Genomic DNA, 24767 nt, shown 5'->3' on the forward strand with positions numbered 1-24767 from the left:
ATAGTTTAGATGTAATAGTATTATCAATTCAAACAGTTGAAAATTTAAGTTTTATCTAAATTGTCCTTACATTTTGCCTAATTTTTTGATATCTTAAATTATGATTGTTTAATTTGAAAGATTTAAAATAAAAGTATTTTAACATAAACAAGGCTACATTTATTTTCAAAAAGCATTCTTCACTTGTAATTCTGTTCATTAAATTTTTAACAGCGTTAGAAAATATACTTGTATAAATAAATTTAGGAGGTCCAGTGCACAAAAAAAAAATTAACGGACCGTCCTGAATAACTTTTGATCTAATGATCGAATCCTCACGTTCTAAGACAAAATCGTTATTTTTCTCGAGGGTGACCTCAAATGTGCTAATAAATTAGTGCAGACGATATTTTAAGTTATGGAATCCGACACAAAAACGTACTTTTTCTGAATAAACACTTTTATTCCTACGGATTCAGATTTCTGATCCCCTAAAAATAGGGAATAGCTTCAATCTGGGAAATATGGTCCCAATGTTTGGATCAAGAGAGCGGTCCAAAGTACGGCCCCTTACTGTTAATTTTACATTTGCGTATTTTAATATATCTCGAGAATTTTTTAAGGGACTTAAAAAAAATTTGCGCATAGTTTTTGCATTCGTTTGTTCAAAGATAATTTTATGCAAAATTTAAATTTTAGTGAATAATTATTATTTTATTTACTATTATCGAAAACATTTTGAATTGTAAGGCATACAAATTTTACATCATTTTAAATAATGTAATTATACATGACAAAATACAAAATTTGATCGAAATCGGTCAAATAGTTCCTGAGAAATGGAATTTTAAGTAAACGGTATTTAGAAATTCGATTTCTCAGAAACTATTCGGCCGAAATTGATCAAATTTTTCAATGAATGTCTTCAAAATAATGTAAGAAATTGTATACTTCACAACTAAAAAATTTTCGACCTGTATTAATTTAAATAATAAAAATTAATAAGTATTTATTAAAATATATTTTTTGCATGAAATTATTTTTGGATAAGCGAATTATATAATTGTATGAAATTTTCTTTTTCAATTTACTTAAGAATTCCTCGAGACATGGTGAAATAAGCAAACGGTAAAAATATAACATTAAAGGATATAAACTTCGGATTGATCTCCTGATCAAACTATTTAGTCTATATTTCTCAGATTGCGATCCATTTTTATTTTGAAGACTAGAAATCGGAATCTGACAAAAATCAGGTATGTTTATTCAGAAAAAGTGCGTTTTTGCGTCTGATTTCGTAACATTATATATTGTCTGCACTAATTATTAACAATATTTGAAGTCACTCCTTCGAACTATTAACATTGAGTCTTAGAACCTGAAGATCCGGGTGGCTGTTTATTTTTTACTCAATGTACATATATAAAACTAATGCGTCATTAATATCTTATATTAATTAATTTCAAATTCTTTATTTTAATGTTCTGGAGAGAAATAAAACTTCTTTCTTATATTTAAACTAAAACTACGATATATTGCTTCCTATATTGCTCCATACTGTAAATTACAACAAAACTCTCAAGATTTATTAACTACTTATTGTTTAAAAAGCTTATATGGCATAGTTAAATAATGTCATTTAGTACTTAATTATGAGAAAAAGGCTTCACACGTTGAATTGATTGTTAATTTTGTAATAAACTGTGTTTTCCCTGTTTCTAATTTTTGTAATTGCTGTGTTGAAAAAACGTCTGCTTTGTAAAAAAATCGAATCAATTTTTATGGTAAAAAATACCTTAAAAAAGTAGATTATGGTGAAATGCACTTAGGGTGCATCGTCTGAAAAATTAATTTTTCCTTAAAATTCATTTTTACCGTAAAATTTTATGTCGTATTTTTTAATGTGATATTTATTTAATTACAGGGGTTTTATTTTAAATACTAAGGTGAAAATTACGGTATATCAGATTCTTTGGTACGTAAAATTTTACAGTAAAATCGACTTTACGCTACAAAGTACCGGCAATTTTGCGTACTAGTGCTTTTAACTATATCTTGTTTTTACAGCCTACTAACTTAACAAAATATTTACATTCTTCTCCTTTTTTCAACTAAATTTATATTAAATACTAGACTGAAAATGTAAATTACCTGTATTTTCTGATTAAATATTGTAATTATATTGAATATATATTTTTCTCACAATATTAGCGAGGAAAAAATAAATCTTCAAATGCATACAATGAAAAGATATCAATACTTGCTACATTGTTTCTCATATATTTATTACATTTTATTTCCATTTATAAAAATAGTTAGAAAGCTCTTAAAATCTGCGCACGAGACAGATTATTTTCGGTGGAAAAAAAAGAAGTTTGTTCTATGTTTCACAAAATATGCTGCCAAGCTTCAAGAAAAGAGAGACTTGTAATTATTTTGAGTTCCAAACTTTGCAGTCTACATACTCAGCGACATAGAGTAATCTAAGTTGTCCATTTTTCTTTGCAGGATCCAGACAATAAAACCTTCTCGTGTCACGCAGAAAGTGAAGCTTTGAAGGAAACTATCAAAGAAACTGTCTATTTTAGCGTCGTCTGTGAGTAGTTCTCAAACATACTTTGGCATGCATAAATGATGAGAATAGTATGTGTCTCATATTTATTGTTCTAAGAAATTTTAAACTATCAGTGCCTTGTGCGTTTTTTTTTTTTCGTTTTTCTAGTAATTTATTATAGTTTAAAAATATAATTTATATAGTTAATAATATTATGTTTAGAAATGTTGAAATGCTTAATCAATGTAAAATTAGAAATGTGTGAAGCATGACTTTAAACAATTCAAAGAACTATAGGAGTAGATATTGCCTGATGAGAAAAAATTCTTATTCTTCCCTTTGACTCGGAATTTTTATTAAATATTTTTTCATATTTCTTCATTTTTTTGTATTAATTTTCGTCAAAATAAGGAAAAATTTTATATTTAATATTTTAATAATTTATAATTATGAAATGCATCATGAAACAAATTGGCACTACTTTGCTTTCATTTGGATCTAAGAAAAGCAGTTATTCATCATTAAAATTTCTTTAAATTACAAAAACAATTATTGATAATTTTTTCATATTTCTTCATTTTTTTGTATTAATTTTCGTCAAAATAAGGAAAAATTTTATATTTAATATTTTAATAATTTATAATTATGAAATGCATCATGAAACAAATTGGCACTACTTTGCTTTCATTTGGATCTAAGAAAAGCAGTTATTCATCATTAAAATTTCTTTAAATTACAAAAACAATTATTGATAATTTTTTCATATTTCTTCATTTTTTTGTATTAATTTTCGTCAAAATAAGGAAAAATTTTATATTTAATATTTTAATAATTTATAATTATGAAATGCATCATGAAACAAATTGGCACTACTTTGCTTTCATTTGGATCTAAGAAAAGCAGTTATTCATCATTAAAATTTCTTTAAATTACAAAAACAATTATTGATAATTTTTTCATATTTCTTCATTTTTTTGTATTAATTTTCGTCAAAATAAGGAAAAATTTTATATTTAATATTTTAATAATTTATAATTATGAAATGCATCATGAAACAAATTGGCACTACTTTGCTTTCATTTGGATCTAAGAAAAGCAGTTATTCATCATTAAAATTTCTTTAAATTACAAAAACAATTATTGATAATTTTTTCATATTTCTTCATTTTTTTGTATTAATTTTCGTCAAAATAAGGAAAAATTTTATATTTAATATTTTAATAATTTATAATTATGAAATGCATCATAAAACAAATTGGCACTACTGTGCTTTCATTTGGATCTAAGAAAAGCAGTTATTCATCATTAAAATTTCTTTAAATTACAAAATCAATTATTGATAATTTTTTAAACTGAAACAAAAATTCAAGCTACTTATTTTGGTTTTCATAATTCAGTGCAAATGTAATGCCGATAAGTTTAATGCATTGTTGCAAATTTAATGCCAATTTTTTTAGTAACTATTTGACAGTTTTTCATACTAAAAAAATATTTTCCTTCCAATTATAGCATCAGATAAAATATATATAAATGGGGCGCTGGTGCTTCATCTGCATCCAAGGATTAAATGTTGAGCGTAGATTGAATTAAATAATGAAATTTCATTGTTATAAAAGAGGAGAAAATAAAATTTTAGGAAACTCTAAAAGAAACTGGAAATTTTAAAGTCTGCTGTTTATAGCTCTTGCATTCATACAATTTACAGATTTATTGCCCTAAGAATTTTAAATTTTAAATTCCTTTCATTAATTTTCTTATTTTCATAGTGATTCATATCTATTTAGAATATAATTTAAATAGTGACGTGTTTATAAATGTTAAAAAGTTTAATTATTTTAAGTTTAAAAATATGCATTAAATGGAACACAGTTTATAGCGTTCGTAAACTCAAGAACTTAATATGATTTTAAGAATTTTCTACATGTACAGGAGTAAGTTATAATCATTAATTGATGAGAAAAGAATCACAATAAATGTTAAGCTTAGACGAAAACGAACAATGAAATATTCCTATAAATAAGGAAAGGTAAAACTTTGACAGAAACTCTAGATTTCAAAAATATCAAACTTAAGATTTCAAAAATATGTTACGGCCCCCATTTAGCTCTAAATAAAATTTTAATATTGATACTTTTAGGTGATCCAAATTTTTATTGCAACGAAATACAAAATATCGCGATACGCCTCTTACTGCTTAGAAAATTGTTTAAAAACAAATGCTAATATCAAAACTAATCTCGCTACCAGGACACCGCGATTTGAACACTCTCTTAAAAACTCAAACTTAAATAACTAACAAAGACTCCCGGTGTCGAGAGTGAAATCCAAACCCTCATTAAAGCTTTAAGGTCGCGTAAATTCTCATCACCCAACTAGTTTCTCACGAGTTATTTACATATTTAATTTCCTAACACTTCAACCCTCCTCGAACTAACGTTCTTATTTTTATGAAAAATTTTTGAAAACTTCAATTTTCTACTCCTCTTTAGGGACATCACAAAGTTTTAAGCGTCTCTGTAATTGGGAGAATTTTACTCTTTTATAAGTTAAGAGATGTATAAGTATGTTGTGAGTTTAAGCTGATATTGTAAATCGAGTTTATGCATAATCTGAAAGAAAAAGTTTAGACTTTGCTCTCAAGTTGCAATGTAGCTGCTCTTTTAATGGTTAAAAATAAGCTAGTTTGTAGCGGAAATAAAGTTTAAAGGAAGTTTGAAAGATAATGTTTAGGGAGTTCACAAAAAAGATTTCAAAAATTTTATTTTATGTGCTCTGAACTATTCATGGGATATTCCACTTTAAGGCTGTTTTTCGGAGTCTCTGGCGTAATATGAAATGATGCTTTTTTGCAAATAATATACTATTTTTTAACCTCTATGGGTTTACAATTGTTACTCATGCTTGTTAGGTCAAGTTAAGTCTATCTAAAGCCAGCGCTGTCCTCGCTTATTTTGAAAATGTATCGAAATGTCCATATGGAGAAAAGCCATAGTATGGTGAAAATGAAAAGCATTTCTGATATATTTTTTTATGCTTTAAGAATTTACTCCATTGTTGTATTACTTGGGTTCATAAAAATTTTCAAAAACTCAGAATAAGGCAGTGCTTTTCATAATTTCCATTTGGGTGAAAAAATGTCACCAAATTGGCGGTTAGTAAAAATATTAAATAGCTTTTAAAATATTTCAGTTATTTGCCTGTTTCAAAACCTAGATAATTCTTCACGGCAAGATTATATATATAGTTCAAAATCATCACATGGTTTAAAGTGTAAGGCGTTTAAACTATGGCTTTGTATTTTCCTTGGCCACAAAGCTTCGAAAAACAGTGTTAATATATTTTATTTAGTTTTTCATTGAATGAATATATCACTGTTTTGTTTTTCTACTATTTCATAAGAACTTATTTTATATCCTCTAAGCATTTTTTACATCCTAAGGGTTCTATATTCTAACATTTTTATGAACTTTAAAATATTGATTTGTGATTAAGTTTAAAATTTAGATTGTTTATTTTTGCATGAAACGAAGTCACTGTTTTGTTTTTTAATATTTTTCAATGATTTGTGAAAAATATAATTTTTTTATCTGCTTAAGACAATATTAAATTATCGATTCCTTTCCAAAAATTAATTTCCAAAAATTAATTTCCATTGATTTGTTCGGAAAACAAAATATCTTACGTGTGTTTTTACGAGCTTTTATATCAGATGGTATAGGATTTTGTTGGTTGTAATATCGCCCAATTTTTTAAAAATATTGTAGGTAATAATTAAATTATCCGTGTTTTCGAACAGTGCAGATGTTCTTACAAATATTGAAATCTATAATTATTTTAAAGGAGATTTCACCTTAAGTAAATTATTACTTTCTATGCAATTTTTTTAATGTATTTAATATTAACTGAGTTTTATACAAAGTGAAGTTATCAAAACCCATTGGTTTTTGATAGAAGAGGAAAATTAATCAGAAACATGTATTCTGTAATTCCTTAAAATACATTCGTCTGTCCTAAAATGTTAAATATTTTTTTAAAAAGTTTTGAGAATACATTTTATTAATTTTTAACAATTTAATCTTTAGTTGACGCGAGTAAATTAATTTAAAAATCCCTAGCGCCAATTTTTTGAACGGAAACTTTAATTGCAAGACTTTTAAATTCACTTATTTTTGGCAAAATGAGATTGATCTAGTTTTTAAATGTGCCATAAACTGGATAAACATTCTTTATTAGGAATGAAACTAACTTACAAGAAACGGTACTTTACTGGTATCGAGTTTTATGCATTTAAAATGTCGTAAATAAATCATTAAATTAGAAAACGATTAAACAAGTTACTTATTATGCAGAAACTCTATGGAATTTCAGATTAAAATGTGATAAAACGTTAATACAGATTTTTTTACATAACTTTTGCTCATTTTGGATAAGAAATTTCTAATAGAAATTACTTCTTTGTTTTGCTTTGTTTTCAAAATAACATTTTGTATTTCTGAGAAATAAACGTCTTTTGTGAAATAGCCTCGCCATTTCTTTTTTATATTTTATCTAATAGGAATTTATTATTCTATCAAATACGTAAACATTGTATAGTAATTCTCATTTTCTCCATTTTACCTAAAATGCCCTAAATGCTTGAATTTTTTTATAGACTAGCGGCGCAGCATAGATAATTGATAACAAACACATATTTAAACAGCAAGCATATTACAAACTAAATTGAAAGCCTGTTACTATACCACCTGAAAACCTTTTTACACCAAATAATCACCGGAAAAAGAAAGCAACCAATTCAAAAAATATAAAAATGAAATTTTAATTGCTTCTAAAAAATGGACATTAAATGTTTTTAGTTTAAATAAAGTTTTTATCATAGAATTAAAAAAAATAGATAATCTTGATTAAAATAGAATTTTTTTCGTCCTTGTTTAATTTTCTAATTTTTACATTTCTGAAATTTTGAACGATGACTAACTAAACTGAGGTTATCTTACAAGAAACATAATTACATCTCTTAATTAAATATTTAAATATCATTTATGATATATTCATGACATGTAAGCTTATCATTTATGATATTTATCATGTTTTTTTAACAGCGAACAGAATGCATTGCATTTAATAAAATTTAAATTTTTAAGTATAGCTGAACTATGAATTTAAGTTCTCAATTGAACAAGTGGTAACGGTTTTCGTTTGAACTAATTTATTGCGTCCGTAAAATCTATTCCATCGCCTTTGAACATTAAACTATGAAAAGTATGCTGCGAGCGACAGTTCACAATTTCACAGAACATCAGCAAGGTCTTTGTCCTGGAGGCATATTATCATGCTTTTACAGAGAGACTAAATTTTGGTGGCAAATTTAGTGGTGAGTGAATAAGGTCTGTGGTTCATGAAGTTGTTAATGATTCCGGTTTCAACCGTAGAGTTCGAAAAGTTGAACAAATAAGAGGATCTCCAATAGTTTAGCCTATTGAATTTATTTGAATTAATAAATTCTCAGAATCAGAATCAACTGTTTTGAATGAAATATTTCTTTGCACTTAAATATCGACGCATTTTAGATCCAGTAAGTATATAGGGTCAAAATGTTGAGTTACGAAGATTCATTAAATTTTCAAAATATTACAATTTTAAACCTAGTTTACTTCAAGAAGTATAATAATTTAATTATTTTGAATGATTCTCATAATCTTCTCATTTTCAATTCACAAATTTTTGAAAAAGCGTTGTCAAAATCTTAAAAAAATTCTATTCAGTCCTATTCTTTATTAGTCACTTAACAAGTTAAGAAAAGAAAGGAATTATATTTAACTATGTTAAGTTTCTGATAATCTGTCTTTTTACAATGTTTAACTATGTTCGAGTTCAAATTTATCACAAACTTATACGACGGCTCTAAATGGTTCAAATAATGGTTCAATTTTTGGTTCAACTTGATCTAATGGTTCAACTTAAATGGGAGCATGGTTCAATTTAACATCATATTAGGATTTTATTATCGTTGTGAGGAGCGGAGCTATCGACAATGCCAACCTTCACCTATCAGAAGGTACCTCGTGATTGAATCAAGTTAGCATGTCTTATATACCAGTGAATTGATGTTTTAATAATCGTAGTGGTAGTTACGTGGTAGTACGTAGTGGTAGTACTTTTACTTGTACTTTCGCTACTTTTTTTGGGAAAAAGTACAAGTATTTGTAACGGAAATGTCGAATGAAATCGTTACTTTGTTCTAAAACTCGGTAAGCCTTCTAAAAAAAAAATGAAAAAAAAAATGCTGTCAAAATGCAATTATTTTGCAAAATGAATAAAAATATTAATTAAGAAGTTATTTTCATTCATTTTCGAGTTTTATGCATTTGTTTAATACATTTTAAGTAAAAATTGTTGGATTTTGTTATTACGTTTTTCAATTTTCTTTTTGATCTCACTAATAATACATTTTTGTCTTAATACATTTTTTACTAAATACATTTTTACCTAGTACATTTTTACCTAGTACATTTTTCCTGTTTATGCCCGACCTTGTCAAACAACGCCCAGTCAAATCTCTAAGAACTTCGGAACTATTTGTGCTACTGAAAACTATTTTACTATTTTAACTCTTAATAACTCGAAGGTATTAATTTAGCCCCTGATACTAAAATTCGTTTACAAATTTTAATCATTCCGTTTGGCAGAAATGTTCGGAAAATGATTTTCTCGCATGACTTCAGCATTAGCCATTGTTACAAATAAAACTGTAGACTGTTCTGTTTCAACATATACTGCACATTCAATTATTTTTTACCAGCTCAAATATCACAAAGCTATCTGAAACCTCATGTTTGCTTTGTTTATTTTTGTGCTTTTAAAACGCGTTTCTATAGAGTAAAACAATTTTAAATCAATGGGAATTTAAATAAATAAAAATAATAAACTAAAAATTAAAATCAATAGATAAAATTTCTTTTTAGTGCAAATCCACAACAAGTTTGATATTAAAATTATATTTGATTTTAAAATTATATTATACGATTATATCATAAAATTATATTATAACATTCCTCCGAATTTGAAAGTAAATTAATGTCCATAACTTTCAAAATTAAAAAGAATTAAATAAATAACAACAATTTCGCAAAAACATTGAAGAACATAAGAATATTATTCAATGAAATTTTAGGTTACTTTGAATTTTCGATTTCCTAGAAATGTACTTTTAAATCGTTACTTTTTTTGTTTAGTACTTGTACTTTTACTTGTACTTTTTACTCGTTACTTCTTAAAATAAGAACTTTTTACTTTTCACTCGTTACTTTTTTTAAAAATACTTGTACTTTTACTCGTTACTTTTTAAAAGTAACGTTGCCATATATGATAGATACATTGGTAAAAAAAGAATTTCAGTTTAAAAAAAAGTGCATTTCATTGTTGATCTATTTTTTTTTCTCCATCGGGGAAGTGAATTCCTCTATAATCGGTTAGAGTACTATGGACCAAAAAAGAAGCATTTACACCCCAAAATATCACACTACACTCACTTTTATATTGAAATCCGGCCACAATTTTATATATCTAGTTTTTTTTTCGAAAGAATCCTTAACACGAAGGGATCCCTGGCCGTTTTTTGAATAAAGCCCCGGGCCAGGTAAGATCTTCTAAGTTTAATACATTCTCTAAGAAAGGAATGACGAAAAATTCAGGAAGTGAGGGGAAAAAAAAGGGAAAGAAAAATACTGTGGGATGTTCACTCGAAAAGTAAAGTGATCGATTTAAAAAAGAAAAGTATCTGAAATACTCGGGAAAAAAACCTGAGAAGAAAAAAAAAATGTGGAAAAAGTGACATAAAAGAAGACACTAGTAGTTTCCTTGTACCAATAGAAGAGTTTTTTCTCGCAGAGAAATCGATATGTGTTACCAAAATCAGTTCAAATGTGATCCTGTGATGTCACTTCTATGTATCACGGTTTAAGATGAATGAGTGAAAGTCGATTCTCAAAGCTTAGATTGTGTGTTCGCAGAATAATTTACGTTGCGAATGTTTTGGATTCGGAATAAGCGAAAACTTACCAATTTATATTGGCTTAAGCGTGGTGAAAAAGGAAGCATTTATGGAGGAAACTAATACAGAATAATTAAATGCGTGATGCGTACAAGATTTTCTGGCGCTTTTGAAACTTAAAAGCAGGAAAAATTGATTTAAAAAATACAAATTTCGTTTCTTTGTAACAACGGAGGAGTTTTCTACTCGAAGAAATCGATATGTAACTAAAATCAGTTGAAATGTGATCCTGTGATGTCACTTCTATGCATCATGGTTTAAGATGAATGAGTGAAAGTCGATTCTCAAAGCTTAGATTGCGTGTTCACAGAATAATTTACGTTCAAATGTTTTGGATTCAGAATGAACGAAAGCTTACGAATTGATATTGGTTTCTGCATGGTAAAAAATAAAGCATTTATGGAAGAAATTAATATGAGAATCAGTACAAGTTTTCAGGCACTTTTTAAACTTAAAGTCAGAAAAAATTGATTTAAAGGAATACAAATTTCGTTTTTTAATACCAGAGGAGAAGTTTTTCTCTCGAAGAAATCGATGTGTGCTAATAAAATTAGTTCAAATGTGATCCTGTGATGCCACTTCTATGTATCATGGTTTAAGATGAATGAGCCAAAGTCGATTCTTAAAGCTAAGATTGTGTGTTACAGAATAATTTACGTTACGAATGCTATGGATTCAGAATAAACGAAAGCTTACGAAATTGAAAAAGGAAACATTTATGGAGGAAATTAATACAGAATAATTAAGTGCGTGAGGCGTACAAGTTTTTCTGGCACTTTCAAAACTTAAAATCAGGAAAAATTGATACAAGAAAATACAAATTTCGTTTCAATGTACCAACGGAGGAGTTTGCCACTCGAAGAAATCGATATGTTAATAAAACCAGTTCAAATGTGATTCCAAGATATCACTTTTATGTACAAAGGTTTAAGATGAATGAGCCAAAGTCGATTCTTAAAGCTAAGATTGTGTGTTACAGAATAATTTACGTTACGAATGTTACGTTACGTTCAGAATAAACGAAAGCTTACGAAATTATATTGTCTTAACCGTGGTGAAAAAGGAAGCATTTATGGAGGAAATTAATACAAGAATACTGTAATAAAATGTGTGCTATGTATAGTGCTAGGAAAAGTGAAATATTTGAAATTCGATTTCTCAGGAACTATTTGACCGATTTCGCACAAATTTTGTATTTTGCCTTGTAAAATTACTTTTTTTTTAATGATGTAAGAAATTGTATATCTTACATTTAAAATCTTTTTAGGACTATCATTAAATAAAATTATAAAAAATAATAAATATTTACTAATGGTTATATATTTACTCATGGTTAAAGAAAGGACATTTTGTGACTGATTAAGTTTCTTAGAATATCGTTTGCACTTATTAATTAGCATATTTGAAGTCAACACCTCGAGCCAAGATTGAGTTCTAGAGAGTGAAGATCCCATCATTAGATTAAAAGTTATTCAGAGTGGACCCTTTTTTTCGCATTCACAAGTTTTTCAGGCACCCTTGAAACTTAAGATCAGGAAAATTTTATATAAAAGAAAACAAGTTTTGTTTCTTTGTATCAGAGGAGAAGTTTTCCCCTCGATGAAATCGTTATTAAAATTAAGTTAATCGTAATCCTGTAATATCACTTCCATGTATCAAGGTTAAAGATGAGTTAACAGAAAACAACATAAGAGAAAAGTTATATTTATTTATACATAAAACGTAAAGTAAGAATTAAAAGTATGAACTAAGTGAAAAAAAATGTTAAAAAAAATCCTAGTTTTTAAATCGCTTTTATTATAAAAACACAATCATTTGAATGCAATAAATGATGTGATATAGAATGAGAGGCAGTGAAAAAAATTTATAACATTAAATAGATGAGTTTTTAAGAAATATTTTTAGAAAAAAAGGTACATTTTATTAAAACCAATTCCATTACAAGCATTTGATATCAATTCCTATGATCAAGACTTAAGAATTTTTTAACTTATTTCTAATTTTCAGTGATTAGCTTGTATAAAAAGAATCATTTGTATTAAGAACGGGAAAAAATAATTACAATTGTATATTGAATTTTGCAAATGAAAAAGAGTATAGTATGTATGTGTGTATAGGAAACTGTGGGCTGTGCTATCGACACTGCTGACCTTCATATATGGAAAGATACACCAATTTAGAAATGAGTTAACAAGTCTTATATACTAGTGATTTGGAATTGAATAATTGTAGTGGTAAACACGCTACAAAACTTTTTATACTTTCATTAAGTCTATAGTTAAATTTTCAATGAGGACTGAAATTGCACGATATATGGAGGAGATATAAGCCATCAGAGTGAGTATAAAACGTAAAATTATTGTACAGTGTACTAGCATTTAATATCAGTGTGCTTATCGATTCTAATTCTTTTGATATACATTCTGAATAAAGGTGGCAAGGAAAAGAAATACTCTTTTGATTCAGGTTATTCATATTTTGCAACTACTCTGACATCAAATCATGTAATTCCTCGTTAATCAATCGATCGAGAGGCAAACCATAATTATTTATTTCTAGTGGTTTCTGCCCCATTTATCACAAATCCAAGTTTCTTTAACTTGAAACTTAATCCTTGATAGAAAATTTTCGTACCGGTATTTAATTAAATTCTAATTTATATTTTTAATTACAATTTATCTTTCTAATTCAATACTTCTAATTTACATTTTTAATTGCAAAGTAACCAACACTGCGTGTCTATCATTAAAGAACCATTTCCTGCTTATTTTCAATTTCAAGCTTTCGTTTTTAAATTTTTTTTAAAGAATGATTTGCTAGTTGTAAACGCGAGATTTTAAAAGTTAATTTAATACGTCTCAGAGAAAACAAATTCAATAATTCTGAAGTAAACAGCTTTAATCTGGATTTATTTTATTTATATATTTGTTATTTGGATATAGGTTTGAATTTATTAACTTGTTATCTATCTGAAATAGTTAGCGAAAACGCATAATGCTTTAAGAACTTAAAAACAGCATTTAAAGATCGATCGTATATTTCAATATAAACTCTGAACATAAAAATGTATTACTTCCTATACCATCAAAGAATATAATAAACAAGATCATATTGGTAATTCCAACAAACTAAGACACTAAAAGGTGTTTTCTTTTACCCAAAAACCTTTTCCTAATGGCGTCGGTAAAACTGTTATTTTATTTCATATAAAATAACAGTTTCCCTGCAGTGCGACCAATAACTTCATTTTCACGCAGTTTTATACACAGGATATTATGTGCAAACAGTCTTACTGGTAACAGGGATAGAAATCGAGAACACACCCACATTTACAAGTTTATGATCTGGAAACAAGCGCCATTTTCTTTCTTGGCATCGTATGACGAAGAAAAGTTGTGATAAAGGTTTTTTTTTATGAAAAGCCTAGGAGCTCATAGAACTTTATCGAAAAAGACTTCTTTATGGGTTATTGAAAAAGAACTAAAATAATGCGCCTTTTTTATATTCACTATTTGCGATTAAAACTCTGTGTTCCATTAAATAAACGTTTTAAATAGGCTATGAGGAATCGTCTGCTGTGGACGATATACAAAAATACTTAATTTGGAATTGAAAACAACAATTTTAGTTAGAGATGTGTGATTTAACTTTCAATAAATTCAGTGTTCTAATAGTTTTTTTCGGAACATCATTCGGAATTCAATGTTTTTAAGAACATATATTTTTTCTATTCGTTTAATAGTTCTTATCGTTTATTAATTCTATTCCTTTAATAGTTCTTTTCGGAATCCATTGCTTCAGTAATTCTTTTCGGAATTCACTGTTTCGCTAATTCTTTTTGGAATTTACTGTTCTATTTGTTATTTCTAGAATCCATAATTTTAATGATCCTTTTTCGAATTCATACCTCTAATAGTTCGTTTCAAAATCAATAGTTCTGATAGTTCTTCCATGTAATCCACGATTCTAATACTTCTTTTGCAAAAAAAAATCTTACATAGTTTAATAACCCGAAATAATTTTTAAACTGTAGTAAATTTCAGTAAACAAAACTAATTGTTAACTTAAAAAGGCTTAATGTTTAAGCAATCAAGGACATAAAATTGAATTCATAGAGATTATAAAAAATTCAGAAAATAAACAAAAAAATAGTGCCGGTCACCGGAAGGATATTTCTACTAGATATTACGAACTAAAATGTCGCCTATGTTTTTATTTTCTTTACAGTTTTTGCGGTTTAAATGATACATTTCATTAAATAAACATGTTAAACAGTTCACAAAATATCATCTGTATTTGATGATAATAAGCGCAAAAGTATTAAATATAAAATCGCATATGATATTTGAGGGAGATTATTTTGTGATTTAGCTTCTGTTAAATTCATAGCTTTAACTTTAAACGTTCTATAAAAAATTTTCTTTATGTTTGAGTTAAATTTAAAAAAACCGAGTTAAATTATAGAATGTATTTACATTCTATAATTTAAAACTAATTGCAATATTTTAAAATATTTAGGTGTATTAATTACATTGAATAGTATAAAATTTGAAATCATTAAAAGGTAATTTATAAGTTAAATGTTATTGAATCTTGAAAGTGTAAAAATTTTATTGAAAGTTTCCAACAATAGATCAACACAAATTCAGTCCAGATTTTTAGTATTAATGTAGAATAAGCTAATAATAATTTTATTCTCCATTTATAATGAAATAACACATATAAATGACTACAAAATGTTTATGAAAGCAGTTCTCATATTTTCGAAAACATTGAAAACGTAACTCCATAATTAAAATATACTCGAACAAAATAAAGTTAAATGAAATTTTAATAAATATTTCCGAGCAATTTAGGAGCTCACTATATACTTTTATTGCATACTTCAAAAATAATAATACTTTTCTCTTTTTTATAACATAACCTAATGAAAACTTCATATTTTTTCTCCATAAAATAATAACTTTAAAAATTACGGAAACTTTTGAAAGTAATTCTCTTATTTAGAAAACATAAACTAACATTAAGCACTTATCTTCACAGTCTCAATAAGTTTTCATAAAAGCAATTTAGAAATCATAAGCTAGCATTTATCATTTATCTTCATAATTCCAATATGTTTTCATAAAAACAATTTAGATAGCATAAACTAATATTTACCACTTATCTGCATAATCCCCAATATGTTCTGACAGAAAAAAAATCACAATAACGTTAAATGGAATTTCAACAATTCTTCCGAGCCTTCTAAGAGTTTAATTTTTACCTTCAATATATACTTTCAATAGGTTCCTTAAGTGTTTTTTTTTTCTTTCACCTTAGAAAATGTCTAAGGATTCTAAGAATACTTTTACTTTATTTATTCTAGAATTTTCTTTTTATTCCTCAGATCCTCCAAGTCCACCTTCGATCGTCGGGTATGAAGAAGGCACTCCCATTAAATCTGGCGATTTTCAGAGGTTCACCTGTGTTGCCATTGGAGGAAATCCACTTGCAACTTTGCGATGGTTTAAAAGGGATCGAGAGGTAAGTGATTAGTTGGCGAATAAAAGTCTTTCCAGACCTGTAAAAAAAAGTTAATATTTTTTTAACAATTTATTTAAGTAAAGAAATCGATTAGATTAGAAACTTTCTAAATCAAAAGGAAATAAAATGCTTTAGATATAAAAGATACAGACGAAAAATTGGGTAGTCAGTTAATAAGTTATCGGGCGAGGGAATTAAAGATGATAACTATTTCTGCAGAGGACATTTGATATTTTCTGAGCTATTGCAAATGGCATGTAGAGTGTAATATATACCAAGCCAAACCTTGAAAAAAAATCAGCTAGATTAGGAACTCTAAAAATAAGGCAATCATATAATGCCCTAGATAAAAATGAAAACTTAGTTCCGTTTGTTAAGAAATCGTTTTTCAAATTTAGCATTCAAATAATTTGTTTGTGGAAATTAAACTTTCGAAATCATTCAAAAAGTGGAGTAAAATGGCTTAAATTTTATGCTTAATACATTTCAGATAGTTAACGTATTGTAAATAAACGTATTGCATAAATACGAAACCTTTAGACTTGGTATCTATAATCATCTTTTCATGAAAAGGAAGAAACAGGAATAGATTAAGCTAGAAACTTTTTAAATTAAACAGATATAAAAATTAAATAGAAGAAAAATTCGGATAGTTTTCTAAAAAGTTGTGGATAGAGGGAACTAAAGATGGTTACTATTTTTGTGGAGAACATTTGAATCTTCTAAAATATTGCAATCAGCATATAAAGTGCTATAAATACTAAGTCAAACCTTAAGATGAAAATTGTAAAATCAACAAAGTGGAAAACTCTATAAATCCAGCAGATATAAAATGCCTTAGATACAAATGAAAAATTAGATAACTTTAGATCAGTATTGCAAGTAAGATATAAGGCGTCATGGATACCAATAACTAAAATGAAAAGAAAAAGATATGAATAAATTAGATTAGAATTAATCCAAATTAAACAGACATCACCTAGATATTAACGCTAAAAATGAAAAATTAGTTAATTGTGTTGAAAATTTCTCTTTCAAATTAAAATATCAAAAAAATTCTTTTTTCACAGCTTTTACATGGATGTGAAAAAGACTTCTGCTATTTTCTTTTTTAAAAAAATAATTATTATTTTCATTATTTAAAACTCTATATTTTTGGTAAGAAATTTTGGACATGTCCTCAGCAGTGTGGACAAGCCCCTCTTTTGAATACGGCCTCAAGTAGATCACATGTAAATTACATGTGAATTACATGCAAAATTTATTTTAATTATCAAATAAAATAGATTAATCTAACTAATTTTTCACTGAAACTCTTGCATTTCTAAACTCTCCATAGAATTAACGTGTGTACCCGAACTTATACCCACTAGGTTGACTTTTTCTAGAAAAAAATCATTTATAAAAAAAGATTTTTCAGGAATGATGCACTTTACTCAACTAAACAATGAATATTTTGTTTAAATCAGTCTGTAGGTCAAACGGTTTAGCTCCACTACTCCTTCGAATCTAAAGCTACCCGTTCTTACCATACTTTCCCTTACATTTATTTATTTGCTCGAAATATTGATTAAATCATCTTCATTAATGTAATTTAAATTCCAAAAATTTTCCTTGTTTACATTTAAAATCCATCATAAAGAAGGAAAAGCAAACACAATTAAAATAACGAATTTACTGAAACATTTCTCTCAGTGAGTTTTCTTCAATAACATGCACATTTATCATGTTTAAGAAGTAACTCCCCTGTTGTTTCATTAATATATTTGAAGTTAAACTCAGAGACTTACTTAAACAAGACTTATTCGAAGTTTTATTTTAATTAGCGTAAATATTAGTGTTACTTAAGAAAAGCCTTAGTAAATTAAAGCATTATACTGAAGTTTATAGCTCTGTAAGCATTAAAGCTTTATTTAAATGTCTAAATAAACTGAAACTAAAATTCAAGATTTAGTTGTTAGCCCCGTGTTACTCATAACTAATGAAAACAAATATAATAATTAGAAACTTTTTTTTTTTAAATGAGGTTATATTTGATATATTAGCTATTTTAATAATTTAAATGCTAAACACAAGTCATTTACAAAAAGCTAAACACAAGTCATTTACATTATTCCTCCTTAACTACATTTTTCCTTATTTAAATCCTTAACTTAATAATATTATGGTTTGCATCTTTCTTTTACGATGAACAATAAAACATAATGATTTCTTGCATTTAAAATACTATGGTATTATGTTTTCAGAATTTCTAATTTTAAAATAAATTAGTTAACAAAATTAAAAAATTACTTATTCTAATGAATGATTAAAGCTTATTTTTTATGTAAGTAAACCATCACACGCATTAAGCAAAAAAAAAAAAAAATTAAGGCATAAATTTTTACCTACTCTTTACTTTTTAACTTCACATTAAACGTTTTACTAATTCAAAATATACAATAGATGAATCAAATAAAACTAAATAATTGCGAAAGGGAAATATTCCTAAAACCACTCGTAATATATATTAATTTGAAAAAATTATATTACTCATCAAAAGGAATAGCAATCTAAACATAACTTGTTTATAGAACTTAAGTAATAAACTGTGAAAAATTCTAGATCGAATACGGTACAAAGTACACTTTGGGTGGATAATCCATTTTGTCTTGACATTTTTTTTACAGTAGAATATTAAACCGTAATTTTTATAGTAAAATTCATTTAATTAGAGTGATTCAATGACATTACGGTAATTATTACAGTAAAAATTACAGTGTATCAGATTTTTTGTTTCATATAATGTTCCAGTGAAAATGGATTTGGCGGATAAAAGTACCCGTACTTTATTAGTCCCTGTAATTTTTACCGTAATTTAATTCGAAATTTTTTACAGTCTGCTCGTTTAAACAAAATCAAATTTACATTAAAACTAGTTGGGTGATTAAATTTACATTATTTTGAGACTGGTTATTAAATATAAATTATTTTTCTATGTTTTTTTTTTACAAATTTTAAAATTAAAATCATTTTCGTTTGCATTTTAACTATTAACTAAACTATTTCTCGACATTTTGTCATAATAACTAAGATTTAAAATAATAAAAAGACATTACTGTTGAACAAGAGTAAATAGTTAGGCCAAACATGTTTATCGGAACCGAGAATACTAAAATAGCGTGCTCACTAATTCAAGTTTGCTCGCAAAGAGAAAAAAAAACGCCCTCCTTTACAAGATTACCTCCATCTTAGTTAGCTAACAATAATTTCGTTGATTCTTTCAGACCATATACGGGACAAAATCTGGTCGGAGCCACCCAATCACCGTCAACATAATCCTTTGATCCTTGTATATCCCACAAACCTTTCATCTATCCTTTTTTTTTATCGAAAAAGAAAGGGTTCTTTATAGAGAGAAGACAACGATGCCATGTCGACATTGCTGTTAACACCGAAATGCGTCTGCTTTCCGAACATGTGTGTATCAAAATTTGAAACAAAAAATAAAATTCTTGCAGACACCGCATTTTACAACATATTAGACACCAATTCACGAATTTTATGGAAGAGATATATTTTATGGCTTGAAAAGGAGTTCATAGTGTGCTGGTATTTTCTCGATTAAAACCATCTGTTGGAAAGTTTATGACTCTTTACGGGAACATATTTACCAAATAATTACAGTGTATCCCTTGTTTCGTAAAGAGTGTATTATTATAAAAGTATTTTTGTTTTTATTTCGGACCATAAATATTACTTTAACTTTTAATAGTTATTTATTTAATGCCTTAAATTAAAAGTAGTAGTAGTTTTTCGAAAAATAAAGTAAAACGACTATATAATTAGGTCAGTAAAATAAACTAAGTAAGAAAGTGTGGTCAAAACTACCAGAATATGGTGAAACTTACATTATTGTTTCTGGCATTATGGGAACACCAAGGAGCTCTGTAATTTATGCAAAAGAGCTTTGGCAATGATTTTGATAAAATTAACAACAAAATGTAGTTTTAAAATATGTGATAAAATTTAGTAGAATGGGTTTAATTTAGTAATTTTATCATAATAATTTAGAGCTAATGACATAAAAACTATTTTTTCGGCTAAATTTGCTTTCCATTTTGCATTTTTCACTAAATGTGTGGTAATAAGAGCTATAATTTTGAAATACAGAATTTCCGGGAAACCGTTACCATATAAACACGATAATTTACCAAACTGAGGATTCAAGTACTATTTTGGCATATTCCGCTTTCCATTAATTATTACAAAACGTGATTCCTCCCTTTGAAAACACAAAACTTGTAAATATTATATTTATTCAGATTTTGATCATTTCTTAACGCGTTTTTGAAATTAAACAGCGAAAGCTTAGAAAAGTTTGATATATCAAGACTTTCATATTTTTTTAAATTAGCTAAATAATTATTTAAGCAAACATATCAATAATACAGCTTTTTTAAAAACAAGCTGTTTTATAGTAATTTTGTTTTGCTAACTTGTGATTTCTTGGAACTGTTTTTCTTTTTGATTGGATGCATGGAATAGCGCAAGTAATGGCGAAATACAGATCACATTCAACTTCTAAGCTATTTCTTCAAGTCGTTTTCGTTTTCAGTTAATAAGCTTGAGTCGGAAAAATAAGTCAACCAAATGAAAACAGATCTGATAGCTATTTCTACTAGTTACGGATAATTTTCGCGCATTAAAAGCAAAAATTTTGTGACAGATTTTTCTTAATTTTTTTTTTTTTTTTTTTACCTGAAGATCATTTTTAATGAAAGAAATCAATCTTGAAAAATTCTAAGAACTTTTTCTACAGACTTAAAAGGTTCTAGAACTATATTTAATTCTTCATCAGAGATACCAGGAAAGCATAGCCTGAATTCATGTTCTAATGTTTTAAAAAAGTATGCAAAAAAAGAAGAAAAAAACATTGTAAGAAATGAAAACTTAAATTTTCCGAAATCGTCTTTTCTTCTTTGATGAAATAACCATTTCCTAGTTGATGTTCAGAGCTAACATTTCATCAAAGTGATGACACAACTATCATAAGTTCTTCAAGGAAAAAAATTTCGCCTAAAGTGAATAAATTTTCGGTCATTATATTTTTCTCCAAAAGAAAAAAAGTATAAAAAAATACCATGCTGCACTCGTAATCCCTCATGGTTTCTAACAGGTGCTATTGTTGAGCACTTTTCCAAAGGTCTCACAAGCCGTTTAATGCCACACCAACTCCACAAGGACTGATAGAACAGCTGGAAAAATTACATCCATGCCCCAAACACGGATTTGAACCTGGTATATTCCAGGTATGACGCCAACTCCTTGAACACCATACAGTCTTATCGGCTTATTTCGTCATTTCAGTTTTAATCGTCTATTCTTCATTTTAGTTAACAATTTCAAACGATGCACTGCGATGAGGTTCCGAGTTAAAGAAATATTTTTTTTTATATAATTGAGAGTGATTTCAGATTACGTGATTTTGTGACGAAATGATTCTCAAAATTTACAAAATGTAGCTCAAGATTGCTGAATCGTCACAGTGAAATAATTCCGAAATTGAACTAATTTCAAACCGAGTGATCATATCCTTCCCCTGAAACTAAAATTCCTACTTATTGGATAAATTTCTTACTCTTCGAAAAAACTTGTTTACTTATGATATATTCAAAAAAAAAATACAACGATAATTTTATTGTTTTAATTCGAGTGTCCATAGTTATCAATTGTATCCGTAGTATCTTTAAAACTACTACGCATTGGGTAAATCCCTACCACCGCTGAAAAAACAACTGGTTTACTTATGAGATATTAAAGAAAACCTGTGATTTCATAGTTTTAATTCAAGTAATCATAGTTATCAATTGTATCCGTAGTATCTTTAAAATTACTACACATTGGATAAATCACTTAAACCACCGGTAAAAAACAAATGGTTTACTTATGAGATATTAAAGAAAACCTGTAATTCCATAGTTTCAATTCGAGTAACCATAGTTATCAATTGTATCCGTAGTATCTTTAAAATTACTACGCATTGGATAAATCACTTCCACCGGTAAAAAACAAATGGTTTACTTATGAGATATTAAAGAAAACCTGTGATTTCATAGTTTTAATTCAAGTAATCATAGTTATCAATTGTATCCGTAGTATCTTAAAAATTACTACACATTGGATAAATCACTTCCACCGGTAAAAAACAAATGGTTTACTTATGAGATATTAAAGAAAACCTGTAATTTCATTGTTTTAATTCGAGTAACCATAGTTACCAATTGTATCCGTAGTATCTTTAAAATTACTACGCATTGGGTAGATCCCTTCCACCGCTGAAAAAACAACTGGTTTACTTATGAGATATCAAAGAAAACCTGTAATTTCATTGTTTTAATTCGAGTAACCATAGTTACCAATTGTATCCGTATAATCTTCAAAATTACTACGCATTGGGTAGATCCCTTCCACCGCTAAAAAAACAACTGGTTTACTTATGAGATATCAAAGAAAACCTGTAATTTCATAGTTTTAATTCGAGTAATAGTTATCAATTGTATCATTAATATCTTTAAAATTACTACGCATTGGAAAATCCTTGCTCCGGTTAGAAGCAACTGGTTTACTTATGACAGATTAAAAAAAATTCAACTATAGTTTTATAGTTTTTATTCGTGTATCGAGATTTATCTTTTGTTAAAAAATCCCTTGATTGTATACTTTTCTTAAATTCCGCTTTACATCTTATAACAATAAATTTAAATCAATCGAAAATGTAATTCTGTGAAAATGCAAATTAGCTGTATATTCAAGTTGGGATTTTTTTAGCTCTCATAGAACAATATTTTCATTTCGACTACGAAACATTTGGAGATCTTTTAAAGTAGATTAAAATGTGAATAGTTTTTCTTTCTTTTTTTTGCATTAACTCTTATGAACTTCAATAAATTGTGCTTAAATATATTCTGAAGAACTCTACGCAGTTTAACTTAATAACCCAGTAAAAAAGAAAATATTAACATCATAACGTATAAAATTATACATACACACTGACTTTGATAGATTTTCTACCATTAAACGCAAAATAAACAGACCAATAAATTATTGTAAATTGCTTTTTTTCTGAAAATCAAAGTAATATGGATAAGAAAATATTTGCACAGTTAAAAATAGGTAAAATTAGAACTAAGGTTAGAAATAAAAAGGAATATCAATATTTGCAAATCATAAAAGTCATGTTTAAATCTCCAGCCATACTTCGAAATTTATAGAAATTTCTTCCATGCCTTTCTATTGTTCTTTCGACAAACAAGTTGAGTTTTTATTGGAATTATTATCGATTAATACATTCAGATAACTGCTTAATGAATAAAAAATATGAATTTTAAAGAGAAGACTTATTACTAAGAAAACTTCGCGGCGTTTTGTTCAATAAAAAATTAATGCAGCAGATAAAAGAAAATTTATTTAGTGAAAAAGGTTATCTTTTTTAAAAGATGTATTAAGATGTATTTTGTTAAATCATTTTATATATTTTTACTTTAGAAAATCATTTCAAAGTGGTTAAAAAATTCATAAGTTAATAAGCCACTCAAATTCAGGTTAAGCGAAAATACACAGAAAATAGAATTCTGGTAAAATTGTAGTAATAATATTTCAGGTAAAAAAATAATTCTACATAACATAATTCTGGTAAATTAAACTAAAATATACCATATTTAAACCTTTAATTTTGTAATGTTTCCGTTTATAGGATAAAGACGTACGTCTTCTCTTCAAATTTAAAGTTCTTATTAAAACATAATAAGTTTTTTTTTTTTAACTGAGAAATAAATTTATCCGAATGAACGGTTTTTGCGTTATGCTTTATGATAAAATTATCAAATTTTACCACCGCACTTACCAAATTTTGTGACATCATATAAAACTGTATTTTACTGTTAATTTCATCAAAACCATTACTAAAGCTCTTTGAAAATGTGGACGAGCTTTTTGGTTTTCCCATAGAGCCAGAAACATGGTAAATTTTACTACATTTTAATAGTTTTGACCATACTTTTCTCCTCAGTGTTCGAAATTATTTAGCATCTTTCTCTCAGAATCTAGATTCAATCATTGATTTAAAAATGTTAAGCAGTTTATAGCAACTTAATATGATTAGAATAATCTATGTTCGTTAAGTTATTAAATTATAATAAACTATTATTCGATTAATAAAACTATGATTATTAATTTATAATTTTTGCAAAAAAAATTTGAACAAGCTGAAATGATTTAGGACGATAGAAGCATAGTCAAAAAATCCAAAATGACATAACCAATGGTCGTGCATTTGAGTTGTATATTTGCCAAACAGAATTGAAGCAATCGAAAATTTCCTCTCCGCAACTTTCAAAGATCTTTATTTTATTTTATAAAATACTCAATGATTATTTATTGATTTAAGAGCATTTATTTATTTGTTTACATATTAATTTGATTTCTTTTCGAAAAATAATCTGAAAGTTCTAAATAAATATGCTTAAAATATGTCTTAAACTTATTTAGAACCGTTATAAAGTTTTTTTAGACTTGCATTTAAATTGATCGTTTTTTTTTCTTTTTAATTTTGCGATGTTCTCTTATTTTGAGTATCTCGAAACGAACTCAGTGTTATTCCTTTTAAGCTGCTTTAAT

The 24767-nt window shown here is 27.0% G+C and overlaps 1 protein-coding gene across 1 annotated transcript in view; it reads left to right on the plus strand.

Annotated features, from left to right (window-relative positions):
• LOC107441037 (nephrin) overlaps positions 1-24767 on the plus strand; it is a 353729-nt gene that overhangs the window by 227477 nt on the left and 101485 nt on the right. Inside the window, exons 9-10 of the mRNA XM_043050259.3 lie at positions 2488-2575; positions 15973-16109. Of these exons, the coding sequence (XP_042906193.1) occupies positions 2488-2575; positions 15973-16109 (225 nt within the window). The remainder of the gene's footprint in view (positions 1-2487; positions 2576-15972; positions 16110-24767) is intronic.

Source organism: Parasteatoda tepidariorum, chromosome 8 (assembly GCF_982258835.1).
Source record: "Parasteatoda tepidariorum strain Cologne lab strain chromosome 8, Ptep-v5.0, whole genome shotgun sequence".
Classification (NCBI taxonomy): Eukaryota; Metazoa; Arthropoda; class Arachnida; order Araneae; family Theridiidae; genus Parasteatoda; species Parasteatoda tepidariorum.